The 26,765-nt window shown below is 38.6% G+C and overlaps 2 protein-coding genes, 1 long non-coding RNA gene and 1 other non-coding gene across 5 annotated transcripts in view; 1 reads left to right on the top strand and 3 right to left on the bottom strand.

The window, feature by feature from the left end:
* LOC146465113 (SWI/SNF-related matrix-associated actin-dependent regulator of chromatin subfamily A member 4-like) overlaps positions 1-14,164 on the bottom strand; it is a 41,320-nt gene extending 27,156 nt beyond the window's left edge. The window contains exons 1-11 of the mRNA XM_085129010.1: positions 14,081-14,164; positions 10,878-10,968; positions 9,095-9,653; positions 8,555-8,858; positions 8,089-8,215; positions 7,207-7,313; positions 3,698-3,938; positions 2,422-2,729; positions 1,396-1,557; positions 747-864; positions 255-418 (exon numbers count right to left, since the gene is read on the bottom strand). Of these exons, the coding sequence (XP_084985136.1) occupies positions 255-418; positions 747-864; positions 1,396-1,557; positions 2,422-2,729; positions 3,698-3,938; positions 7,207-7,313; positions 8,089-8,215; positions 8,555-8,858; positions 9,095-9,653; positions 10,878-10,934 (2,147 nt within the window). The 5' untranslated portion in view covers positions 10,935-10,968; positions 14,081-14,164. The remainder of the gene's footprint in view (positions 1-254; positions 419-746; positions 865-1,395; positions 1,558-2,421; positions 2,730-3,697; positions 3,939-7,206; positions 7,314-8,088; positions 8,216-8,554; positions 8,859-9,094; positions 9,654-10,877; positions 10,969-14,080) is intronic.
* Positions 14,165-14,566: 402 nt separating this feature from the next.
* Trnaf-gaa (transfer RNA phenylalanine (anticodon GAA)) lies at positions 14,567-14,642 on the bottom strand. Its single transcript has one exon. It is a non-coding gene; the product is annotated as a tRNA-Phe (tRNA).
* Positions 14,643-15,821: 1,179 nt separating this feature from the next.
* Positions 15,822-17,494, top strand: LOC146465111 (prolyl 4-hydroxylase subunit alpha-1-like). Of its 2 annotated transcripts, XR_014868363.1 has the most exons (3): positions 15,822-16,188; positions 16,785-17,002; positions 17,415-17,470. XR_014868363.1 is itself a non-coding variant. In XM_085128971.1 (2 exons), exons 1-2 carry the CDS (start codon positions 15,858-15,860, stop codon positions 16,907-16,909), a joined length of 456 nt encoding a protein of 151 aa, XP_084985097.1. In that variant the 5' UTR covers positions 15,822-15,857; the 3' UTR covers positions 16,910-17,494. The 2 variants fall into 2 exon arrangements, 1 of the variants encoding a protein (XP_084985097.1); XM_085128971.1 differs by having other exon boundaries at positions 16,785-17,494.
* Positions 17,495-18,055: 561 nt separating this feature from the next.
* On the bottom strand, positions 18,056-25,521 carry LOC146465110 (uncharacterized). The gene is made up of 3 exons (XR_014868361.1): positions 24,024-25,521; positions 20,020-23,602; positions 18,056-19,396 (listed from the first exon to the last, which is right to left on the bottom strand). It is a non-coding gene; the product is annotated as an uncharacterized LOC146465110 (long non-coding RNA).
* Between the last annotated feature and the right edge of the window lie 1,244 nt (positions 25,522-26,765).

Below are 26,765 nucleotides of genomic sequence, written 5' to 3'. Positions count from 1 at the left end.
ATGACTGCGGATCTTCTTTGAAAAGCTCTACTCTGCTTGCTAAGATCTCCTGTAACTGAATGTAATAGTTATAAGTTACAACTGAAAGGTGAATAAAATTGCTGATAGGTAAAAAAAAAAAAGAATCTGATGATGATGCTGTGGATTGGTGAAAGCTCGAAATAGAACAAAATACAGTAGCTTAAAGCCTCACTTGGTCTGTTTACCCATTTATGTACGGCAACTTTACAAGAAGTACTGTAACTTGCACTTACGAGAGAGGTACAATCACAAGGAAAGGTCCATTTAGCTTCTTGATCTCAATCAGGTAAGCAAACAGGGCAATTGTTTGGATGGTTTTTCCAAGACCCATCTCATCAGCAAGGATACCATTTAGGGCGTTATTGTGAAGGGAGACCAGCCACTCAAGTCCTCGCAACTGAAAGCAAAGAAATGAATTTAGATGTAATTCTTAGAGGTCAAGAAACTTGAGTGAACAATTATTGGTTGCAATTGGTGTTTCTTGAGGCTTTCTATATTAAGAATTTAAAGCCTAGCATTTATGAGTGAATCAGAGTCTCTAGATATTAGACCTTTTTCTTTAATTACATCATGTTTGTTTCTTTGATAAGTAGGCACCGTCCTTAATATGCGTAATTAGCCTTAGCATTTAAAAATACTAATTTTGTTCAATATTATTTAATAACATGACTATGACTCTGTAATTAGAGCCACAATAAAATCCTTGTAAAAATGTAGATACCTACCTGATACTCTTTGAGCTGACCACCGATTAGTATGCTTGGCTGTTCAGTAATGTCTTCTTGGAAGCTGTGAGCAATATTGTAATACTGCCTACTTTCCATGACAGCTGGGTCATCAATTCTGAATTTAAGAAAAAAGCCATGATTATTGGTCACAGGTTCACAGATTACATTGTAGGGTGAGTTTTTTTGGGAGAATTCAAAAACGGATTTGTGATCTCAGATAACTCGGATCACGGTGCATCAAACGAACCGAGGAATCCTTGTCCAGAGTGGATTCGCTGGTTCCTTTGAAGGACCATGATCTGAATGATCTGAGATTACAAATCCGTTTTTGGATTCTCCCAAAAAAAACGCACCTGTACAGTCAACTCCCATTATTGTGGACATCCTCGGGACTGCAAGTTAGTGTCCTTAATAGAGTCTGTAATGGTGGAGTTTATTTCAGTCAAACATTTGTGATTTACTTTAGCTGGGGATTTAGCTGCTGTCTGTAATAGCGAGGTGTCCACAAGGCGAGAGTTGACTGTACATGTACTCATACTAGAATCAATGTGTAAAAGGTAAAGGTAAAGTCGCACCAGAGCCTAAGTGGCCCACACACGGCCCTTCCCCTCATCATGATGTAAAATTCTCTAAAAACAGTTCTTACTCTTCTTCTTCATCCTTGCCATATTCTTCTCTTTTCTTCTCCTTTTCTGATTTCTTTTCAGAAGTTTCCTTTTCATTGTCTCCTTCACCCTCCTCAGCATCTCCTTCCTCCTCGTCATCGTCATCATCTGACTCTTGTTCTTGACGCGGAGCCACTAGATAACTATGTGAAGAATAAAACACGCAACCATTAGCATTAAGTCTCAGTGTCGACATTAACATCATAATATTATTTTCTCCTCGGTGTTCCCATACTCATACACATTACTTACATGTATGGTACAGTTTATTTTCACCTTGGTGATCATTTCATTCATTCTCCTGACTAGTAAATTTGATCAAGAAAAGACATCTAAAGAGAAGTAAGATGCTAGCTCTGCTTTCTGTAACATGACAGTTTAAGAATATTTAAGATCATGTTTTGTTGTTCGTGATAATTTGAATTCTTATCATTAACTTAAGGAATACTGAAAACATGCTAACTCTTCCACAACCCTGCACCGATTATTTGAAGAAAAGTTTCTCATACAGTGGAGCTCAGTTGTGGAGCAGTTTACCAATAGAATTACGCCAAGCGATTTCCTTGAATGATTTTGAGTTGTCACACTTATAGGTAAGATTTTAAGAAAAGCAGCGTTTATTGTTTTATTATTTTATTTAACTTTTGCAATTCTAGTTACCAGTAGGTAGATAGATAGTTAGCTGATAATAATAATTATGTAGCTGATGGAAATACTGTGAATAAATAGAGTTTATCCTAATTTCTCCCAATTTTAGCTTTTCAAAAACAACAACAACAACAGAAACTGTGGTGCTGCATTGGTGAGGAAGTGGAAACAAATATTTGGTTTTATCAAAAGAGTTGGTAAGGTAATCTGGCCACAGTAAAGAGATCTGAGCATTCACACTTTGAGCGTTAGACCTTCGTCAGAGCAAATCTGAACGTTCAAAACATCAGCACTTGAATCTCTTTACGGTGGACAAACAATATCCATCTAATACGATATCTGTACAGGATGCCCCTTACCCTGGATGACTCTCAAGCCATACATCCAAATCATCAGCAATAGGAGCATCATCTCCTTTCAGAACGACTCCAGTTTCAGTGTCCACTACAGGCACATGTCGGTCGCCCTCTGGTGTCTCGTCATCATCGTAGTCGGACTTGCGTCGTTTCCTGTTTTCCTTCATGTGTTTCTTCCTCTGTTCTTTCTTGTGCTGTTGCACCATCTTTGTTAGACTGGCCACATACTCGTCTGTCTGTGCCAGAAGGTAAGCCAGACGCTTGTCCTTCTTTTGATCAATCAGTTTCCTGTAGCCTTCTTCATCTTCTGCCTGTAATAATCACAAGAAACATAGCAAGGGTTTGTGTTTTAGAGTTTAGATTTTTATGGGTTTTTCTATTGTTGTGCCTTTGTACTCATTTATTTATCTATTTATTTTTGCTTGGAACATTAGCATGTATTTATTGCTAGAGGCTAAACCAGCCTTTCAACCCGAACAACCGGGCCCAGAGGCTGAAATAAAGTGATCATCATCATTATTATTATTATATTACATTTTAAGACACTCAGCAAAATAATTAATCTTTATGTGGCAATACATTCTTATTTGCTGTTAATCCTACAAAGGTGTACTCTAGAATAAACCCTCCTACATGTCCACCGTACATGGCAAGTTTCTTGCCACTGTTCTAGAATGGCCTCTTTGATTCATTACTGGATGAAATATTTGATTAATCAAGTTCACTGTGTGACCAATTGCTGATACACATGTTCCCCTGAAGATACCCTGAAAAGAAACCCTGTAAAAAAATTGCCAAAGATATCTTTAATACGTTGTGCATCTTGCAGGTATGGCTGTGCTGTTTTGTGACACAAATTACAGTACTGCTTAAAGGTAACTAACTCCCTCTAGCAAGATGAGACTCTCGTCTCGAGGGATGAGACTTTCATCTTGAGAGGCGGGACTTTTGCATTGAGAGATGAGACAGCCTTCTCGCAACAGCCTCAAAAGTGTAAGTGTAAGTAAGTAAGTGTAAGTGCACTGTACTACCCAAGCGATGTAATCAACAGATTAAAGGAGAGGCTCAACCACAACCAAATCCCTAGGAAGACTTGGTGGTCCATGGAAAGAATGGAGAATGGAGAGACGCATAGAGATGAAATTCGCCACGCAAGAGTTAATGGGGTGTGATTACAAGGAGTACACTGTGCAAGATCCTCAGCAGGGGTTAGCCTGAGAACTATTAAACCTTGATGCAGAACAACAACAACAACATTGTATTTGAGATTTGCACTCACCATCAGCCTTCTCATTCTCTCCTTCTCTATTCTCTCCTCCTCCTTCTTCTTCTCTCTGTCAGTTATGGAGTGATAACTCATCACTGCTCTGTTTAGTTTAACCACCTTGGACTGTATAGACCGATGGTATTCACGGAAATCTCGCGCATGCTGCAAGATGGTGTTGAGGTACTCCTGATGCTTCTGACGGCGCTTTCGTTCTTGTTCCATCTTCTGTTGTTTTTCAAGTTTCTCAGTTATCCTAAAACACAAGGAGAATGTGTCGTTAGACAAATACAGTACCGACTAGAACTATAGACCCATTTGCCGCGTCGTTTCTGCGGGACCTACTCGCGGGTTTCCCTCGGGATTCCTGCAGTAGGACGCTTTTTTTCCTCGGTTCGGTTGCGGTATGGCTCCAAAGTTGCCGCGGGAAAGTTCACCTAGGTAAAACCTCGGTAAAGAAAAGACGCGGTAGAGTTTGAATACGCTTTTGTCTCCTTTGCTTTGTGCTTTGGTTCATCAGCTTCTAATGGCAAAATCACACCAAAGAACATTAACTAGGGCCGGATGATGATCATATGCGATACACATACGATTCTCGGCCCTTGAAGGCTTGAACCATATGAGAAAATGAGAATCCGTTTTCGAGCATCCGACCACATTTGAAAAATCTTTCGAGTTTGACTGAGGAAGATTCTGATTTAATATCTCAAAACTCGGTATACCCAAAACATTTGAAGACTTCTTGAGGACAATGCGCAATATCGAAGCTTCGAAGCGTGCAGATTTGCTCAAGAAAAAACAAGCAAACTTGAATTTTCGACACAGTCTGTGGAGTTCCGTTTACCAGACCTTTTAAAATCATTTATAAATTGAAAACAAATAATATTTCGGCATGTTTTGTGTCGCTCAGCACCCGAATAATTGCAATTCCAACACATTGTCGGTCATTGTCACTCGGGCTCCTGACGTGACAAGCTATTTGATGCAACACGGCAGCGTTCCAGAATGTAAGTCCGCTGTTTACTTTGTATTTTTTGCCAAGTTATTTCAATTTTAAGTTAGGAGAAGCAAAAGAAAAAAAAACTGACCCACGAAATTTACGGATTATATTCGAATATATTCGGCCGCGTGACCATGTTATTGTAATTTGAAACCTTTGTGTCGGCTTCTCAAATTTTGTCGCTTCGCTTGTGTTTACAGTCTATTTCAAACCTCTTTCTTTTAAAATGAACTTGGCACTGCAACAAGAATAATATTCCCTCTCAATATCCGAATTTTTAGAACACAAGCTTGCTCTAAAATTCAGGAGATATTTTTAGCAGCTGTTTGGTCGGACACGTACAAAAAAAGCTGACGAATCAGAAGCAGCGGTTCCCACAAGTGCAAAACAAAACGTCAAACTTGCTCCTAGCTCGACCCTATGCAAATTACGGTTAATTTAGACGTTTGCCCCGTCGCTTGTATCAAAATGAACAAATTAAGAAAACTAAATTTAAAAAACAGGATTTTTTATGACAATTCAGCGAACTCTCTTTCGTAAACTTACACTGAGTGCTTTGAAAAGCAGGTAAATCAACGTACACGTATTTCACTGCGTATTTAACATACCCTCGGAGATACATGTAACAAGCTTCTTTCAAGTGTTGGATTGTTAGTTACTTTTATTATCTCTGAAAAGACGGAATACAAACATTTGCGAGGCAAAGATTCAGGATTTCAATATTTGAATTATTATGCGAACTACCCAACGCCATTTTGACTTCAAATTACTCCTTCGATTAAGCACCGATTTTTTGCACCTCGAAAACTTGCAGTATAAATGTCTTCACTCACGCTAGCGCTTATTACACGGAATGCCCGCAGGGCATGACGTGTCTAGGTTTCGGTCGGGTATCTTTTTTTTCATCGGTGTCATGAATGTGCACATTAATTTATGCATTAAACTCTGTCCTCCCCTAGTAAGGATATATTGTTCTGATTGTCTTCAACAGAAGCGGCCCAATCAAAATCTATTTTTCAGGCACATATCACGAGAGAGGGGACCCACTCATCACTTCTGTGTGACGTCAAATCATCATTTGATTTATTCATTAAAACTAGATTAAATTCTTCCCTCTCCCAGAAGGGATCTATTGTTTTGATTGTCTTGAACAAAAGCGGCCCAATCAAACTCCATTATCTGCGCGTATATCATGAGGGAGGGGACCCACTCATCTCTACTTGTGTGACGTCAAAGCAAATCATCATTTGGAAAAGTTGTTTTCGTTCAATGGCGGCCACATGTCTGAATTTAAGACTCCGGATCTGCCGTTTTCAGAGAGAAAACCAACCTTTTTCAAGCAGTAAATCGAAATAATAACTTCTAGGTAGTACTCGACAGTTGAAACGGCGGAAATTGGGAGAGTTCACAGCAAAGAAAATCCGCTTCAAAAAACAGATCGAATGATCAACGCGAGGGATTAGAGCTAGAGGAGGCCAGACCAGTTCAGCGGGGTCATGACGTTATTGCATAGTTATTTCTGGTATGATTCCTAGTAACACAACGATAAGTATCACGCAATATATCTGAATAAACCATTCAGACAATTATTTCAATGGCCAAGGGAGGATATTTTTTAAATATCTGCGAAACATACAATGGGGAATAATTGGGGCTACATTAAGCATTCCGTGTAATGCCATTAGAAGGGCATCTTGTTTTAGAAATGCAACCAGTCCCCATTGTTCTTTCCCGCGGCACGCCCCGTCTTTTCGCCTGCCGCAAATTTACCGCGGCACACTGTACCTCGTCTTCACCGTGGAACGACCGTGTTTTCACCTAGGTGGACGCGCGGCCACTACCCGCGGTAAAGACGAGGTATGCCCTAGTCCCGATGGGTCAATAGTTCCAGGCGGTACTGTAAACAGGAAAAACTATGTTCATAGCCAATCATTTTGCCTAACGCTCAATCCTAAATTAAGGTTGTGTTTGATTGACTGTATTCCAGAATAAGAATAAGTGGAATAGCTGTTAGATTTCTCTTCGAAGTAAATTGAAAAGACATTTCTGCAAACTTTCACTGACACATGACAATTTAAGAGCCACTTTGTACTCTAATGACTCGAAAAACCCCTTATCATGGATTTCTTGTCATCATTGTAGGTATTCCTGTTCCAGAATAGGTTCAATCGAATGCACCGTAAATCTCTACCAGGGTGAAAAGTATACATTGTAAAGGCAAATTGTAAATCCTGCAAAGGATTTGAACTGTTTGGCAAGCATACAATATAAGCACTGTAAATACAGGTATTTCCTTTTTCTAATATACATATTTCATCTTATGAAGCAAACCAGCATTTTTAAAACAACTCATTGTTCTTTTTTCTTTCTTCTTTTTTTATTTTTTTTAACCAAATTTTACTTCTGTTTGATGTGATTTGGAGCACTGAATTCTTATGACCCAAATGGATTTCAAACTGATTTTATGCATGGTAGCTTTACACAGGTGCATATTTAAATATTGTGATTGAATGTGTACATGTACCTTGCTTCCCTGAGAGATTGCTTTTTGCTTCGTTTGTAAGCTTTGGAGTTGAGTGCTGTCTCTAATGTAGTGTCTCGCCTGGTGCATGCTACCACTTCAGATCGTAACTAGCCCAAAAAAAAAAAATAATAAAATAAAATAAAAATAATAATAATAATAAATACAGTACTGTTGATGTTGTACCTTTATGACAACACGCCCAATGAAAGTGGATTGTGACAAGAAATGAGACAATGTGAATACCACTTCAGCTAAGAGGAGAAAAGACAGCCCACATAAAGGCACTTATGTACTATATACTTTAACAACTGCATCAAGTTGAGTGGAAAATGGGTGCCTGGCAGGCCCAGGGGCCTCCACTGTGACCAGCCGGCCCCTAGACAGTAACATGTCTCCCATGGCTGGCAATCCCCGCCAACCAGCCATGAGGCCCCACTCATAGTCATCCAGACACCTTTCACACTGTGTTAGCGGTGGAAGAGGAAGAAAAGGGAGGGGCAGAAAAAACAGAGACAAACCAACCAGAAAGTTATCAGAAATCCGCTACGCTCTTCCATGCTCAAACAAGCTACCACAATGAGGTGTTCTGCGCATGTGCTAACATCCAAGAACTGCTGACTGCACGATGAATGCCAGCTTTCTTTGTTCTTACCTTAGTTAAATCACATTTCCATATAACTGCACGCGAAACTGAAACTGTCTTGCTTACTGGTAATATTCCAAAGAAAGTCAAATTCAGAAAGAATTTCCAAAAATTTAATGATCATTTACTGCAGGAGTGGAGGGTTCCTTGGTAGGGAGAGTCAACTCTACCTACCTATGACTCAACTGTACCTATCATTTCAAACACAATTTTGAACAATGTCATGTTTGTTGGCAAACCTGTTTTTGGAAGTTCAGCAGCCTGAGAGCTCTCAGTTCAATCATAGCCTTCATTCTCAAGTCGTCTGGAATACTGCCTGGAAGTCCCTCCAGCTCCTTAATGCGCTGTATGATACGAGCTTGGATTCTGAAAAGGATAAGGGAGATTGAGCTTAAAAGAAATTCACCTGGCAAAAATTGGCTCCGTACATAGCCTGCGTAGCTGGCGGTTTTGTTCGCGTGGGATCAAAAAATTTGGCGGCAGAGAGAAGCTATAACAAGCGAGAGGAATGAGGAGGCCTCAGCTCTCAGCCATTCCAATTTTCTCGGTCGCTCAGTGTCTGGACTATTAAAAAATACCCAGTTTTCTTGCAGGCAGTTCCTCTCATGACTTTGCCTTAGTTGAGGTGGCTCCACCGCCAAAACTTTTGACCCTGCGCAAACAAAACCGCCACCTACACAGGCTAATCTGTACTCTGTACTTTACCTGTTTTCTCTCTCTTTTAGAATAGTCACAGGATCCAGTCCAGTAGGTTTGGCAACAGGTGCCAGTCTGGGCTTACTTGGCATCTGTATTCCCCCTTGTGCAGCACCCTGTGGCACTGCCTTGCGCTGCTGTTGTTGTTGTTGCTGCTGCTGCTGGGCCAGTGCTTGGCGCTGCTGCTCCTTTAGCTTATGCTGTTGAGTAGCCGCGGCAATAGCACTGGCAGCTGCCCCTTTAGCTGCTGCCCAGGACGCTGTATTTGATGACTGGGTGGAGCCAGCTGGTTGCTTGTTCTGGAGTTGTTGAGCTGGTTGTTAAAAGCACATAAACACCTCTTACTACCTGAGTTTGAGGTCAGTACTGTAAGTTTCAGACTGAGCTTTTCCCATTGATTTATGGCCCAATCGGAAAAAACAGGGATCCATAACTCACAGTGTCGACCAAGAAAATGAGGTTAGTAAGAATATTAAAACGTCAGCCATTTTTGCATAGGGTCTATGAAATGTGGAAAAAGAAAGCTAAAAGCACAGATTGGGAACTTACAAGTTGACATTCCAGGGACATTATATGCTGTCTGATTAGGCACTGGGCCAGCAGTAGATGCCACCCCACTTCCACTACCAACAGGTGTCTGGCTTTGGGGAGCCGCCTGGTTTCCTGGTTGATTCTGACTCATGGGTGGCAACTGATTGGGCTGCGAAGGGCCACTACCACTAAGCATACTAGCTCCTCCTGCTTTTGCAGCAGAGGGTTTGCCTTGTATTGCAATTCGGATGTGTTCTGGGAGTGGTTGACTGCGTGCTAAAAGCTTGTACGCCATAATCTGTGCCCTAAGCTGCAACAATTGTGGGGAAGAGAAAGGATGTGCCTTCTGCGGTGATGACGATATCATGCTCGGCGCTGGAGAACTTCTTGACTGCATGTCTGCCATTCCCGCACCTGACATACTTCCCATACCCATAGACATTGAAGGGCCAGTTATCTGGTGGCCGTGACTGACATCAGGCATTTCAAGGTTGTGTGGTTTGGCTCTCAACAATGATAGCAGCTGTGCGTAGCGAGGGTCTGACTCCATGCCTCTCTCCTGCATTGTCTGCAAGGCCTACAAAATAATGCCATTTTGATAATTATTACAGTTTACTACTACGTAATTTCACAATAAGGACATTTGACCATTAAGAATGGTGCCTAATAATAATAACTAATAATACCTAATAATAATAAAAATAATAATAATTATTGAAAGCTTCATTGTACACTGTATTTATGCATGGTTTACATTGTATTACAATGTGGGAAAAGAAGGTCTTAGCAAGGTCTATTGAAATCCAAAAAGAAATCTGTGGTTAACCCAGTAATTAAATTAAGCCTCAATTTGGAAAAAAACCCATACACTGTTATGTATTTTAAGGTTACCTTATACCTTCAGAGGTGTCTCGCGTTTAAGCGATGAAGCGTGTCCAGTTTAAACTGTAGATACTTAAACCCCTATATCAAATTAAAGCTTATAGAGCTGGCTATCAAACTATACCAAGAATTTCGAAATAAAATGAATTGTCGAATTTTTCATGACCTCTAAATGCGAGTGTCCGAACTACCTTTTTGAAGCTACAAGTCAAAGCGAATTTTGTCACTCCTCAGTTTCCGGACCCAAGGCCCTAAAAAAACGTGTCTGCGTTTTGCTTTATTCAATCGCAATGAAAAGTTATGGAGCATTCTCGAAATAGGATGAAAACAATGTGGAGTGATCGTACAAAAATCCCTCTCGATCAAAAAATATTTCGAAAGAAAAAATTCGCAAACACGTTTTTGTTGTTTATATGTTAAGCTAGCTACTGTCCAAATTTGAAGGCAAACAAACAAATTCCTTTTGAGTTTTAGCTCTTTGAAGTGACTCCTCCAAGTGAAAAAATTGATTCAAGAAAACAGTGCTAAAAATTCAGCAAATTCATTTTATTTCAAAATTCTTGGTTTAGTTTTAGCTCTATAAGCTTTAATTTGATATAAGGGTTCAGGTATCTACAGTTTAAACCGGACGCGCTACATCGCTTGAATGCGAGACACCTCTGAGGACACCTCTGAAGGTAAAGGGTAACCTTAAAGCTTTCTAGAATTATTGTTGCTTACTGTGTTATTATCTCTGAAAAATGTGACTTGAAAAAGAGCCCTCGCCAAGATCTGTTTTTCCAACATATAGTACATGAAGTCAAAGCGTACAAAAATACACCTGTATTAGGAAGCATCACCCTCAATAATAAATCACAACTGCAGATGAAGATATAGTAGGAGCTAATTATTTAAATCTACATGTAGCTTTTACACATACCTTCTCTAGCCTTTGCATGTTCTCCGGAGTATACTGGAAACCCGCCAAGGAGGTCATGTTGTTGGACAGGGTTTTCAGACAATCTTTATATCTTTAGAACACAAAAACAACATTGAAAATATAAGTAAACTGGATAGCTTCACTTAGGAAGTGTTCACATAACAGCAGTGCAACTTTCACTCCAGTACAAGATCAGGATTTTAGCCACATCTAGTGTTGCCAATAAGGGAGGGGTCTCTGGTCTTTTGACAAGACTGGCTTCTTGACGTAACAAACTAAATGGTACATAATTTATACGTAAACTTATAAAAGGGGCCTGGCCTGGCCATTCTCACCTTCAGTTGTCAATCAACCATAACAGCATAAACAACTGACAAACAACGTGTCTTTCTACAGCCTTACCAGTAAAATTGGCTTAGACATCAGAATAAACACTGTTAAACAAATTAGAACTTGATATTTTTTTATAATTGTGGTGGTAATATTATGAAATTTTGAGGCCCATTTTTTGAGAGGATGCTTGAGTCAACAACTTTCCACAACTGAAGGATGTCTAAATTTGCATCTCACGCCCACAAAGGTGTGAAATGAAGGAGGGGCTTGCCCTTTTATAGCGGAACTTCTTGTTTAAGAAGATTTGGGGAGACCCATGCCTATTCACGTGTGTGGTTAAGGTGCCAGACCATGAAATCTGGAGGTTGCAGGTCTAAGTCCCACTCTGGTATCTACTTGTAGCTTGACTTGTTTCTTGGTAACCCTGAGTTCAACTCCTTGGTCATGCTTGCTAATACATGTAGTTAGCTGGTCTGCCTCCAAAAAATTGAGATCTTAAACATGCTACGTTTAACTTGAATGTTTGGCCTTATCAACAGAGTTGATAAGGTTATTAATTTTGGCCACTGTAAAGAGATTTGAGTGCTGATGTGTCATGCCTTAGCCCTTTGTCAGAGCGAATCCAGATTTGCTGCTCATAAAACCAAACATTTGTTTCCTCTCTCCACCTATGTAGCACCACAGTATCCTTGGAAATCAAACACCTTATGATTATTCAATGTTTAACTTGAATTATTTCTGATTATTTCAGTGCAGTTCCTGTTAAACTGAACTGCGGCAGCTTTATGTGTACTTCCATTTTAAAACAATGCATTTGTGACCTTCTTTGGGAAAACGTACACTAACGATATTCCGTTAAACGTTAGAAGACTAACGGATAGCTAACGGCTTTTCAGACGTTCTAACGGTTTGTCCTAACGCTCAAACGGTTTGTCCTAACGCTCAAACGATTTGTCCTAACGCTCTAACGATTTGTCTTAATGCTCAAACGGTTTGTCCTAACGCTCTAACGATTTGTTCTAACGCTCTGACGATTTGTCCTAACGCTCAAAGTCAAACGGTTGATTCTAACGCTCAAATGATTATTCCGAATATTCTAATGCTTTTAGTGCAGGTTCGTTCTGATGCACTAACGGTTGGTCCGCCTAACGTTCTTACCTTGTTTTTAAGTTGTTCCTTATAGTTCACCCAAACGTTGCAAGCGGTCGATCGAAAAAAGTACGGAGTAAGGAAGTGTAAAATGGTGTTGCAAAGTCTTCTTGAGAACAGCTAATTGACTGAAGGCTTTTGACGTTTTCAGTGTCGGGTTTCTTTTCGCCACAGCAACGGAATATTTTCTCTCCGCATTTCGTGTTTAACCCCACAAAAATAATTATTGTTGTCAATTTAAACTTGAACAAGCGCACATCAAAGAGTAACAAAATGTTGAATTTTCGGTCGCTTTCCCAGATCATTTGCATACAACATGCATTTTCATGTTCGCAGCTTTAGTGTTTACCGCCGTAACCAGCGATACTTCTTGTCCTTTTAATGGATGCTAACATTGTTTTTCATATGGATGGCGCTTACGGAATGTGCCGGGCTGCTCGTTTAGTAAAATGGATGTTAACATTATTTTTCTTAATGGATAGCACTTGCCGTTTAATTCTTGAACGGATAGTACTCGTCATAGTGCGAGGTTCTAATGTGGACCTTAAAGTGATTGTGACTGTTTCATTTCCTCTTCAAGGCGCCTGCTACATCCGTTCACTGACTGTAATTCTTGTCTAAAACTTCGGTTACAAGATCTTACAAAAGTAAGGATTTGATTGTTCTTTTAAAGCGATGGTCTTACAATTCTCCAAAAGGAAGCCAGTCTCCGTTGGAACTTCTTTCTAACACAGTATGCCGATAGAATCGTACGTTAGTTTTCTGGCCAAAAGGACTCGTGCTCCAGCAGTTAAAGATCAGGATACTAACGGATCACGGACGCGACTAACTAACAGACTAACGGACTGCAAAACGCCTCTAACGGATAGAACTAACGTTCTAACGGATAGAACTAATGTTCTAACGGATACATCTAACGTTCTAACGGATTCAACTAACGCTCTAACGGTTACGGATTAGATGCTAACGGATTGACTAACGCCTCTAACGGTTTTCATTAATTTATCTAACGGATAGCTAACGGCCTAGACCGTTTAACGGAATATTGTTAGTGTACGTTTTCCCAAAGAAGGTCACATTTACATTTTTTTTTTCAAAATAACATTTAAATTAATGTTTCCTATGCTATATGCCTTAAAATGTAAAAACAAACAAAGAAACAAACAACAACAACAACAACAACAGTGTTCTTAATCAATGAATGGAACTTTTACAACAATCTTAGTTCTTTAATTGAGAGATACTGGTTGTTCAAAGAGCAGATAACTCTACCCAGTGGGTAGAACGCTATCCAGCAGATAAACTGTACTCCAACCAATACATTTTATCCGCTGGATGAAGTTATCCGGCTCTTTGACCAACCGGTGCCTGAGTGGATTGCTCTTACGGTTATAATTCGCTAAGCGAGTCGAGTTGTTTGTTGTTAAATGCGCTCTTCAGAAAGTGACCTAACCATATTAAAACGCACTATTAACTGTTTAAACCTTAAACTATTTACACGAGTGAAGATATTGGAAACTTTCTATTACAGTCAAAATTGGGGAAGAGGAAGCAAAGTGAAGACAAATTGAAAAATTTTGAGAACGATCAAGGATGTCCTTCGATCAAACCAAGGAAAGCCTACGAGTTAACTCAGAAATAGGGCATTCAAGACGACTACAGCAAGAAAAAAAGGTTTGGAAACTAAAGCACAACCTTTTTAACAATGAAACATTACTTACCCGAAGAAACAGAGCCAAATACTGTCAAAAATACTTCATCCCAACCAGTATTGTGTCTTCGCCATGATGCTTTGTCTGAAACCAGGGCGCATGTGCAAGTGACCTCGTCTTGAAGCGCACACAAACAAAACTACTACTCAATCCACCCGAGAGAGTAGGGAGTATTTTATTTCCTTCTGGCTTTCCTTGACAGACTAATATTTGTGCTTTCTTCTCTTGTTTTAACCCAGATTGTCTGAGTATCTGAGACGTCTTTTTGAAATAATCCGTTTTCTTATTTATAATTTGTTTATGTCTTAGATTAAAAATTTAATTTGAAATTTCAATCCAAACACAAACAGAGTGCTATGTAGAGGAGGGTGATTTCGCTCAGATCATTTGTTTACCCGTTAAATACTTCTGAGATATATACCGAGCGGCAAAAAAAAAAAAAAAATACAAAGAAAAAGGAAAATGTATGCCGAGACCCGGGATTATTCAGAGCTCATGCGAGCTCTCCGGATTTGAACCAGGGACCTTCAGATCTTCAGTCTGACGCTCTCCCAACTGAGCTATCTCGGCAGCTGAAAGTTTCAGGGAGGAAATTTTAATAATTGAATACCGACAGAGAAATCAAGTTTTCCGGTTACTGCGAACACCCTAAAAACGCACGCGCATGAGTATCAAGGACCAGTGATATGTTTCGCTTCTTGAAAGGACTTTCAGGCAAATACGGACTTAGCAATAAAACGCTTTTTGTTATACTGTATTGGAAAATTTTGCGGGCATGGCACGCGAACATTGACATCTATATCAGTGTTTCGTTTACTGGATAAAGCAATTTGTCAGTTTTATCTTTCACTGAAGAGTGAACAATCCAGCGCAGTTTAATATTGGATCATTTCTGGCGGAGGGTGGGGAGGGGGTGGTCTGTCTGGGCAATTTTTTCTGCCGAATCCTTTCCGTGACAAAAGTTTTGTACGATTTTTTTGTTAATAGATTTCATAATATTTGCTTTGCTACGTTGTGAACGACTGGTGATTTATTTCCATCTACAAAAGCTTCCCGGAGAAGATTGTTTTTTTTTTAATTTCCCCAGCCCCTCCCCCCTCAAAAACAGAATGTTTGGTCTGTTCCTGAGACGCAACGTTCGGCATTTAGTCAAAATTACAGAAATTTGGTAGATCACTCCAATACCAATTTGAGAATATAATTTTGTGTCTTCTATCGTATCAGTAGCGTTTCATTTGAGTCAGCTACTGATTAAAATCCTAAAGTGCCGGTAACCATTGTATACTGAAAGACGTTTCACTGGTTTCTAACGTTTGAGTTTATGAGTCTATGGATGGACGGATGATTGACTAGCTGAATCCATGCCGCTTTCCTTTAAGGCTAATTTTTTCCGCTCTAGATCTCTTGGAAGATGTTAAAAGGCTGAAACTTCACCCCCCGCAGGTTGTTCTGCGTAAGAGAATATAAACACAAGCAACGTGGTATGAATTTTTAATTCTTTTAATCCTTGAGGCCCCAGTAGTGACGAGAATCTATTTTCTCCTTAAAAGATCGCTAATTAATCCAACAAGTGAGTCACGAGAATAATGTTAATGATCACCAACAATAAATGGGCTGATGTTCAGGCAAATTCTCCCAACCAGTTTTACAAGAAATTATGGGGAACGGGAAGGAGAATATATATGTTTATACTGGGGTTTCAAGAGTTTATCAACGAGTCTTAATGCGCAGGTCTAGATAAAAGCTGTTTTATTCACCCACTTCTTAGTAGCGGACTTCAAGAAAGATGATTCATTTAGTTATTTTCGCATTGATGATCTTTTCAGTACACCAAGTACGCACACAAGAATTCAGCCCCACACAGCAAGACGTAATCGAACTTCACAAAATCGAACAACGGCTTCTCCCTTCGCTAAACGCATTCATATCAGAAAGAGAAGCTCATTTGAAAGAACTTGAGGATGTCCTTGGCAAGACGGCTGCATTGAGGGCAACATCTGGACAGGATATAGGGGAATATTTGGGAAATCCGTTGAATCAATTCCACATTGTCAAGAGGTTTGTCGATGATTGGGGAAAACTCGCCGATTATCTGCACTCGGACACTTCCACTGATGGTAAGTTTGTTCCCACTGCTCTTCTCTCGAAGTTGAGCCGACAGCTTTCGAAGATTTCCGAAGGTGATCCGAAAACTTTCGAAGAGTACTCGGTAACGAGTCCTCCACGAATCGCACGTCTGAAGAAGCGAGGTGCGTCGAATCTCAAGTTCTTCAGTCTTCACTTTCGCATACATTTCGCTTTACATGCAGTGGAAAAGTGTATGGCGACGTTTTCCATTTATATAATATTGTAACTGCATCTTAAAATTTAGCAACATCTCATACCTGAAGAAGGCTGGTCTGGCCAGCCCAAATATTGTTTTAAAACATATTTACCCGTTGTATATATCGGCTTTGCACTATTCCTTCGACTTCTCACAGGCATATTATACTTTTATCAAGTTTAGCCGATTAGATCTCTCCTGAGCCTTCAACGTCGACTACCAGAAGGATCTTCGTCCCCCGTTTCTTGCAGTTTATTTGGTTATTCAAAAAAACCTTTTCAAATTGAACTAGTTTAAATTGTCACAGTGGCTATTAAATTTGTCATTTTTCTCACTGCCAGCCTTGTAACCAGTTTAATTTACTTGTTGCTATCGACTGTTGTATTTCAGATCTACTCTACCAAATGGGAAGAGAAGAGAATAAGTTTCCTGGAAAGGCTGAGCTCAGCAAGTCACTACGGGACTTGGAGAAAACAAACAATATAGATCCCGAGGCTTATCGAGTCATGCTATAATAATGTGTGAACTTCACCAACTTTGTGTCATTTGAATGGCCACACTTTTTGAATTTTATTCACTGACTCAAAAGTTAGAAATATTATGGGCTCGTACAGCATAATAAACAGCACCACAAGAACGTTCTTCTCACAGACTCAAAAGTTAGAAATTTCTCGTACAGGATCAATAAACAGCACCACAAAAAAGGTCTGCTCACTGCTGTAGCTTCATTTGATTGGACACAATTCCGGATTTCATGCTGACACTCGACTGTTATAACCTGACCTTTCGCTATCAGGAACTCATTCTATGGGGAATGTGGTTTGCTAAACTAGTATCTGGCATTTCGGTGCTCCACTGAAAAATGTTCTTTCTTGAAACTCGTTTACTGCACACAAAGAAAAAGTTTAGGCAGTGATTTTGCAAAGTACCACGAGAAAGTACTGCTCATTAACTTTCATTTGAATGGTCATGCTTTAGGATTTCATTCATAGACTCAAAAGTTAGAAATATCTCGTACAGCATTATAAACAGCACAACAAGAAAGTTCTGCTCACAGTCTCAAAAGTTAGAACTATCTCGTACAGGATCAATAAACAGCACCACAAGAAAGTTTTGCTCACTGTTGTAGCTTTCGTTCGGATTGGACACAATTTCGTGGTTCCATGTTGACACTCGATTGTTACAACCTGACCTTAAATCGCTATCGGGAACCCATTCTGTGGGGAATGTGGTTATATTGTCCGACCCCACACCGCAAAAAAAGCCGAGTAAAAACACCTCAAAATATTGAGTAAAACGTTGAATCCACAATGACTAAAAATGATGAGTAAACTGAAGTATGAATGTTGAGTAAAATCCTTTCAATGGTGTGAGTAGAAAGTACTAATGCGTGAGTAAAATAACTCACACATGAGTAAACTTTACTAAATACATTGAGTAAAAGCACAAGTGTTGAGTAAAACGTACTCAACATTGTGAGTAGAAATTACTCAGGTGAGAGTAAAATAACTCATTTTTGAGTAGAATTCACTCGAAATAACGAGTATAAGCACTCGAGCCAATTGAATCCACAATGACTCATTATTTTGAGTAAACTGACAGTTTACTCAAAATAATGAGTAAAATGAACTCAATATACGGTTTTAAGACAACTCACAAAATTGCATCCTGGTTTACTCTTTTAATGATTAAACGTGACTCATAGTTAAGAGTAAAATTATCCTCACATCACTATTTGAATAGCAAAATTTTTCATTTAACCTTAACCTTGTTAACAAACTTGAATAAAATTAATCTTGATATATATACACACGTATAATCTTTACATTATAGTATTTTAAAACTTGCTTTTTACAATAAGAGTATAGCCTGTTTACTGTTACATGTATATATTTCAAATGGAAAATGTGTCATTTATAACTATAATGAACAACAAAACCAACAAGCATCAAACATAAGCATACGATTTAAAGCCAAATGAAAACAGGACTTCACTAACATAAGCAAGTGTTTCCACTTGACATAAAACGTTGTTGAGCCTATGCTTACCCTTATGTAATAAATAGCTGGTGAAAACCAGGGTTAATGTTTAAAAGTCTTCTGAAATGCAAAAGTCAAGAGTACAAATGTCTCTGTATTTCCATTATGTCAAAACGAAAAATGGCTTGCCTTTCAGGAGCACTATATAATAATATTATTGAGGGTGCTTTAGTGCAAATTTAGTGTATTCATGGTGCCACTGAGGGCGTGCAAGCAATGCAAAACAAAACTTTGATTATCACAAATTGAAGTACCTTTCTCTGCAGATAAGTTTGGCTCTATTATAAAACAAATAAACAAGCCATAGCTGTGCTTTGTTCTGTATTAAGGCACAGAAGTAGGGAGAAACATTTGTCACTCGTTGTTTCACCCTTCACGTCTTTCATGCTTCACGTCTATTCCTTAAATGCTTAATTTATAACCGCAGAGAGAAGCACTGCATGGAAAAAGTCCACATGCAAGGAGATGACTGATAGTTTGTCAAAGTGTAACTTCTTGCACGCATAAAGCTGACCTGGTTCAATTTTTAGATCAATAAAGCTTCAGTATGTGGCAAAAGACAAAAGTTAAGTAGCATGTCATATCTGGGCCCTGCTAGACCACTGTTGTCAGTTACAGTATATGGACAATTAGCTACACTTTGACAAACTGTCAATTTCATTAACGAACATGATGACAGAACCCGGTAGCTTCTTGCCATCATGAATTTGCAAAATACATTTTTGCAAATACAAAAAAATGTTTTTTAACCCAGCAGGGTCATTAAACATGAAAACATAATAGCAGCTTAGTAACCCAAGAGTTGCCTTGACAAGGCTGCTAGTAAATGAACATAGTAGCTTCTTATCAGCAGCCAAATGCAGCTCTTGATCATGTGAATCCAGGCGGCTTTTCAGTATGATAAATGGGGAAGGCTCCTCCCTGTCCAGAGCAACCTGTTTGGCGGTCATGTCACTTTAGTCCTATAACACAAACAAAATTAACAGTGATAAGTTATTTCTAATGTGTACCAAGATGACTATACATGTAGTTCTTAATGACCATGCACACTTGATACAGTTGTACATCATAGAGAGATACTACTAGTACAACTGGTAGAACATTAACTGACTGGTATGGCATTACAGTACAGTGGAACTGTAAACCACTGGCGTGCTACCGTGTGCTACAATATAGTGTAATGGAACAGTTGCTGGGTGATACAGTATAGTGTAGTGTCGTAGAACAGTGATTTAGCGGTACAATATACATGTTGTGAGGTGAAAAAGTGATAAACAATGGTCAAGTGGTGTGATGTGGTGTAGAGGAACAGTGGGTGAGTGGTATGATATTGTGAGGTGGGAAAGCCATGGAACAGTGGCCAGCAGAACAGGAAGCACTGGCACATGTGCAATATTTTCAGTGTGATGGAACAGCCACTGAGTGGCATGATAATAGCCCATTTTCAGTTGTTGTTCATTGACCTGGCCTTTCAGTGAAAGGCTGGTTTTGATACAAACCTCTTTGACTTTCTCATGTCAATGTTGAGTAGTTAGCTATAATAATAATAAAGTATAATGCAAAAAAGTACATAAAAGGCATTTACCTGATGCTGGCAGGTATCCTCATCTGACTCCCGAATTGAAGAGGCTGAGGACAGGCTGTGTTCACTGAAGTTTTTCCTTCTGGCATACTCTTTAACCTTAAGCCACATTATAACAAAGTTCTCTTCAATAATTATTTTTCATACATGTACTACATTACTGATTTATTTACACATATAAAATTACAAAACGGACAGTGCAATCAATAAGGATATGGAGTATAATTCATGTATGCATACATACATAACCTAAATAAACATGGGCTCAAGCTGCACTGAAAGATTCAAGTAATTAAATACCGGTCAAGAAATGCATGTACCGTTAATTGCTTCATGATCAATGCCTGCTTGTCAAACATCAGCTTTAAATATTGCTTGATGCAAACATTACACACAATCCTCAGTAAGAGCTTAATCGTAAATTGCCAAACTTTCCCTCACTCAGAATTAAATTACATCAGCTTCCAAATTCATCATTTTGCTTTGAATATCCTCTAGAAAAGTGATGGAAGAATGCTCTTATAGTAATTGCTTGATTTCCTTTTCATACATGCAGTCGTCTCAGACTGAAGTACATGCAATATACTGTATCACTTTTATACATTGCATTTGGTTACAAGTAAAATCACTCCTACTCTGTAAGTGTAAAATAATTTCTTCCTGTTGCCTGTCTTTTGCCTACTTTTCTAAAGCATTTTTTCAAAGTTGCCTGCCCAATCTTCTCTTCTTTCTGACTCTTTTCCCAATTTTGCCTTGAACATCAAAAGTGAAACTTGTTTTCATCACTTCAAAGAAAGCACTAAAAAACAATTTCTTGTTGTTGTTGTGTTTTTGTCAACCACTTGTTACCACCTGTCACTTCTCATGTTCCAAGTAATGAGCGGTTTTAAAATCATATTTAATCCACTCAACTTTGGAGCTAGTAAAAAGCGGGAAATCCACTTTACATAACTATGGAAGACCACAACATGAAGAAATGGCAGATAACAACAGTGGCTCTATAAAACTCTTTGCAATCATATTCTGGAGTAGACCTACAGTACATGTAAAAGTTAATTGGCATTCCAAATGTCAGTAAAGGAAAGTTGAAATCTGTAAGAGTTTCTCATGAAGCTCATTATATTCAAGTTACTAGCGTTTCCATAATGATGCCTCTCTATTGGAAAAAAAAAACAGTGAGCAAATAGACAGGTAACAAGAAAAACAAATTGATTTATGGATTGTATGATTTTGGCCTACATGTATGTCTTGAGTAACAGGAAAATAATTGTTCTTGTTTGGTTGGTTGTTTGCTTTGTTGTTTAGTTTTAATGTTGAGAAAGAGTTTGGCTTGAACATCCAGTGGGAGGCATGAGGGTTACATGTCTCCTCATTCACGCAGAACAGTGCATCTCCATCAGTTAACTAGCTCATTGGTTTGTAAAAACACACAACATGTAAAAATTAATTTTAAAAGCTTTAGAACTTGAAAAGGACACAAAGACAAAAAATATTAATCTTCACTTAATGCAGGGTTTTCTTTTTTGGCTGGCAACTGGTGATTTTTGTCGTCTGTGAACAGCTCAGTTGCCGGCAATTGCGCAATAAAGAATCCTTGCTGTCATTAATTTTTTGGTCTTAAAACAAAATAATGGTCTAATGCACCCACTATTCTCCACCTGCTTCTCCCCAGTCGACTGCAACTTCATTTGAAAAGGAAAACCCTGTAATGATTACTAGTTTTATTTCCTACACAAAAAGAGTCGGTCGTTGCTTTAGCTGATATCAAATAAACTAAATCAAATCAGAATAATGAACTTCACTTCGTATATCATGTGCGTCAATACTGTATAATAAACTTTCAGAAGCCTACATGTAGTGTATCTACATGAACAGGAATTTTCTGGATGACCATTGCTATAGGTAACTTATAAAAAAATATCATGTAGTGCTGGTGACTACTGGGAGTTATGAAACCAAAAAAATGGAGCAGATAAACAATGACTGCCACATTTGTGGACTTAGCTTGCCAAGAAGCATTTCGAGTTTTGCAACTAGAGCTGCAGTCCTAAGTCCCGCCAACAGCCAAGTTGAATATCTGCATGCATACAGTGTACATGCACATAAAAACAGAATATAGGGAGATTAAAATACTTCCTACAGTGTAGCTGTCCCATTTATTTATTCTGTCATTCAGGAATGGGTGCCACTCTTAAGATAATCTGTAAACTCATCAATAATCTAATATTAAAGCCTAATTCAAATATAAACCAAGATCACGTACAGTGTACAAGTAAAATCACTCCTATTATGAAGTGTAAAACAATTCCTTTTCTGTTGCCTGTCTTTTGCCCACTCTTCTAAATCAATTTTTTTTAATTAGTTGCCAGCCCATTTTCTCTTGTTTCTGCCAATATGCTCTCTGAGATCATTTTATTGCTGACTCTTTTCCCAATTTTGCCTTGAACATCAAAAGTGAAACTTGTTTTCATCACTTCAAAGAAAGCACAAAAAAACAATTTCTTATTGTTGTTGTGTTTTTGCCAATCACTTGTTACCACCTGTCACTTCTCATGTTCCAAGTAATGAGCGGTTTTAAAATCATATTTAATCCACTCAACTTTGGAGCTAGTAAAAAGCGGGAAATCCACTTTACATAACTATGGAAGACCACAACATGAAGAGATGGCAGATAACAACAGTGGCTCTATAAAACTCTTTGCAATCATATTCCGGAGTAGACCTACAGTACATGTAAAAGTTAATTGGCATTCCAAGTGTCACAGTAAAGGAAAGGTGAAATCTGTAAGAGTGTCATATGAAGCTCATTATATTCAAGTTACTAGTGTTTCCATATAATGATGCCTCTTTATTAAAGAAAAAAAAAAACAGTGGGCAAATAGACAGGTAACAAGGAAAAACCAATAAACTGATTTACAAATTACAGTATAATTATGATCTTGGCAAAATGTCTTGAGTAACAGGAGATTGTTTTTAGCAATAGGTGGTAAGCATGAGGGTTAAGCGTCTCGTCATTCATGCAAAACAGTTAACTACTGTAGCTCATTGTTTTGTAAAAACACACAGAACATGTAAATATTATAGCTTTAGAACTTCAAAAGAACGCTAAGACAAATCTTCTGCCATTGCTTTAGCTGATATCAAATAAACAAAATCAAACCAGAATAATGAACTTCACTTTGTATATCACGTCCGACAATAAAGTACAATAAACTTTCAGAAGCATATAATGTATCTGTTGTAGTTCAATTTAATCCTTGGTTCAATTTTTATTTTTTTGGTTCTTGTGTATGGTAATGTATGATAATTAATGAGTACAAAACAATTTATTAAAAGGAAAATAAAAACTGAACCCCGGATAAAATCGAACCACAACATATCTACATGTATCTATAAGTAACTTATAAACAATATCAAGTAGTGCTGGTAACTACTGGGAGTCATGAAACCTAAAAAATGGGGCAGATAAAAAACGACTGCCACATTCGGGGACTTAGCTTGCCAAAAAGCATTTCGTGTCTTGTCACCAGCTGTACTCTTCACTAGGGCTGCAGTCCTGAGCCCCACAAACAGCTGAGTTGAACATCTACATTAAAACAAAATATAGGGAGATTAAACTGTTTTCTGGCTGTCCCTTTTATTCGTTCTGTCCTTCAGGAACGGGTGTCACTCTTAAAATAATCCGCAAACTCATCAAGAACCTCAGTCAAATATAATCAAGATCACGTACAAACAGCACAACAGTAAGTCTACTAAATCAATTGTTCACGAGGGAAAGGAGTCAAGAATGGTCTTAAAACAATTTAAATCAGCAAATCTACTGTTTAAAACTAGAGAATTGTGCCATGAAAATGTTGTAGAGATCAGGAAAATCGAGAACGCTACGCGCTGCCCTACGCGCTAATCTGAAAGCTTAAATTTCGAGTAGGCCGCTTGATCTAAAATCGTAATTTTTGACGCCAGTCGTTCAACAAAATAAATATCACTTGCTTTTAACTAAAGCTTACCTGTTTAAAGACAGAATTCATCCACATGTTCTTGTTCTGAGTCATAAATTCAAGCTAAAACTGAACGACATAAGTATGAAAACCCGCCAGAATCCCTCCCGCCAGAATTAACGATCGAAACGATCGAAAAGAGAGTGCGCAGTACAACAACTGCTGACCAAAACGGCTCATTCATTCCCAGTCTGTCCGACAAGTCTGTCCCAGTCTCTCGTGAAAACCAAGATTATTCAAAGGCCGGATAACTTTATCCGCTGGATAAGGCACTATTCAGGGTCTAAAATATACTTCACGTTCAACGTTGTCCAAGGTTTTCGTACACTCCCAAACTTAACTGTGGTTAGAGTGTGCATATTCCCTTGTACAAGAGGAAATACTGAAATCTTTTCTCAGATTGAAACAGTCGGATAGTGACTTATCCACAGGATAAAGTTATCCGGCCTTTGAACAACTGGGGCCAGAACTTTAGCGACTCAGAATAATTTTCTCCAGTTTACAAACCTTTCGTTAACACTGTCATAAATACACACGGAACCTGCACACGGACTAGTTTTGTTTTTTCCAGAAATAGCGGTTCTTAAGATTGATTTCAAAAAGGGGTATGATGTATTTACTAAGTTCTACATCCCGGTCTCCAGCCACTAAATTTGCCCTTATATAATTACCCTTCAATTCATGGGATTTGCCTTCGGTAGTAATGAACTGAACTTCTCTGCGCTCTTTGAATAGCCAACTGCTCGGCTTTCTGATGGTAGCTGGGAATCTTTCGGAAAATATCTTGCTTTGGTTTGAAATGATTTTTTTCTTGATGCACATGCACACGCCCCCATTTGCTAACTTAGTTTAAAATGTAACCGTAAAACAGATTTTTAACATCAAGTTTTCTTCAACAACAATCTTCAAAAGGAATTCGTAGTGATCAAGAATTTCATAGCCTCACGAGCTCTTATGCATGACACTTATTCGGTACTAATTAACACTGAAGTTTACACATTTACACAAATTCGGGTAAATATGCATACATATGGGGTTTTGATTCCTTACAGAGTTTTGTTACATAGAGGCAGTGTAACAAAACACCAACAAGGTGTTGTGCATTATCTCGTTTACACCTATTTGGTGTTACTTAACACTAAATTGGTGTATTTTTCCAATTACACTCGTCTAGTGTTGTGGCAAAACGAATATGGTGTAAATTTATACTACCCTCAGTGTCACCATAAAACCCTCACTTTTTCTGTGAAGAGATGAGCATGAGCTGTGAGGCCCAGTTAGCCATATTTTGGCTACGGCTGATGCAGAGTTCCCCGAGAAATATGACAGAAGCTATTTGACAGTCAACTGATTTACGAGTAGAAGCTAGTAAAAATTGTCAAAGTGACAGTTAATGTGTTGTTTTAGAATTGGTACCTCTTAGGGGTGATAAAAATTGGGGGCCACACCCACAAAACAGGATCATGGAACCTCTTTAAAAGGTTTTTTTTATTTTTCAAAATTTCTGACGACCACCCCCGTCACTTTTATATGGGACTCTCCCCCCACCCCCCCCCCCCCACGGCAAATTACTCTTAACCCTAGACATGCCGCGGAACGATTTAATCGGCCCAATGACAAACTAATTGGCCTTTTCATTTTAGTTCAGCTGTTAAGCAAGTGTAAGAGTAAAATGACTGAAAATGATTAGTCTTGGCTGAGTAGTTTCTACTCAACTATAAGAGTAAAAATACTCCTCATAGAATTTACTCAACATTAAGAGTAAATTCTACTAACTATTTCGAGTTATTCATTTTACTCAAATCGGGAGTAACTTTACTCAAAATACTGAGTAAAATTACTAGTTTACTCTAAAAAAAGAGTAAGTTTAACTCAATTGAAAAATGGCTTTTTTTGCTGTGCACTGAGAAAGTGAAAGTACCTTTACATAACTTGATTGCAAATAAGGATACTTGCAATGATAAACATCATAAATCTGGTCGTGGTTTGTCTAAATGGATCATAAATATCTGCTCGCATATTATGATACTCAACGTTAACTTTGGTCGTAATCAGCGCCCCTTAAGTGAGCGAATGCGTCAGTTTTCACGTGATTTGCGCGTGATGCAATTGGAACAATCTGATTGGCCAATGATGTATACCCGCCTTGTGACATTATGCTGAGTGTTATTATTTGGCGGTTCATATCTGTTTTATTTACAGAAATATTAAGGAAAACAACCACGTTTAGCAGTTTTCATTTCGATTCGTAATGGTTATACTATAGGGTTTCATATAAGGAGTTAGAAGTTAGCACCACCTTGCCCAGCGTAATAAACAGAACCCCATGAAAGTAATGCTTTACAAGACAGACAGCACTAAATGAAGATATTACTTCTTGGCCGGCAGCTTCATTTGAATTCACGAGCACCGTTATAGATTTCATTAAAAAAAAAAAGAAAGTCAGAAACGAATTGTAAGTCATCGAGCAAAACTATAAGATGAATGATCAACAGGACCACAGGAAATTACTGCTCATTAGCCAAAGAAGACGTAGAAACGGAATGATCAGCTAGAATCACCTTGTACAGCAGAATACACAGCACCACAGGAGAGTACTGCTCTGTAGCTTTCATTTGAATGGTCACACTTTCGGATTTCACCCACAGACTCAAAAGTTAAAACCACCTTGTACAGCATAATAAACAGCACCACAGGAAAGAACTACTTAGAAGCTTTCATTTGAATGGTCACACTTATAGGAATTTCATC

This window comes from Pavona decussata, unplaced genomic scaffold, assembly GCF_977016875.1.
Source record: "Pavona decussata unplaced genomic scaffold, jaPavDecu1.1 SCAFFOLD_157, whole genome shotgun sequence".
NCBI lineage: Eukaryota > Metazoa > Cnidaria > Anthozoa > Scleractinia > Agariciidae > Pavona > Pavona decussata.
Note: the sequence above shows the minus strand (reverse complement) of the source record. Positions and strands in the feature narration are given on the sequence as shown.

What these genes read in the sequence shown, in the direction of transcription:
- LOC146465111 (XM_085128971.1), top strand. Translation starts at nt 15,858, where the DNA reads ATGATTCATTTAGTTATTTTCGCATTGATGATCTTTTCAGTACACCAA. An exon ending in CTCGGACACTTCCACTGATG is followed by an intron (nt 16,189 to 16,784) that starts GTAAGTTTGTTC and finishes GTTGTATTTCAG; the next exon opens with ATCTACTCTACCAAATGGGA.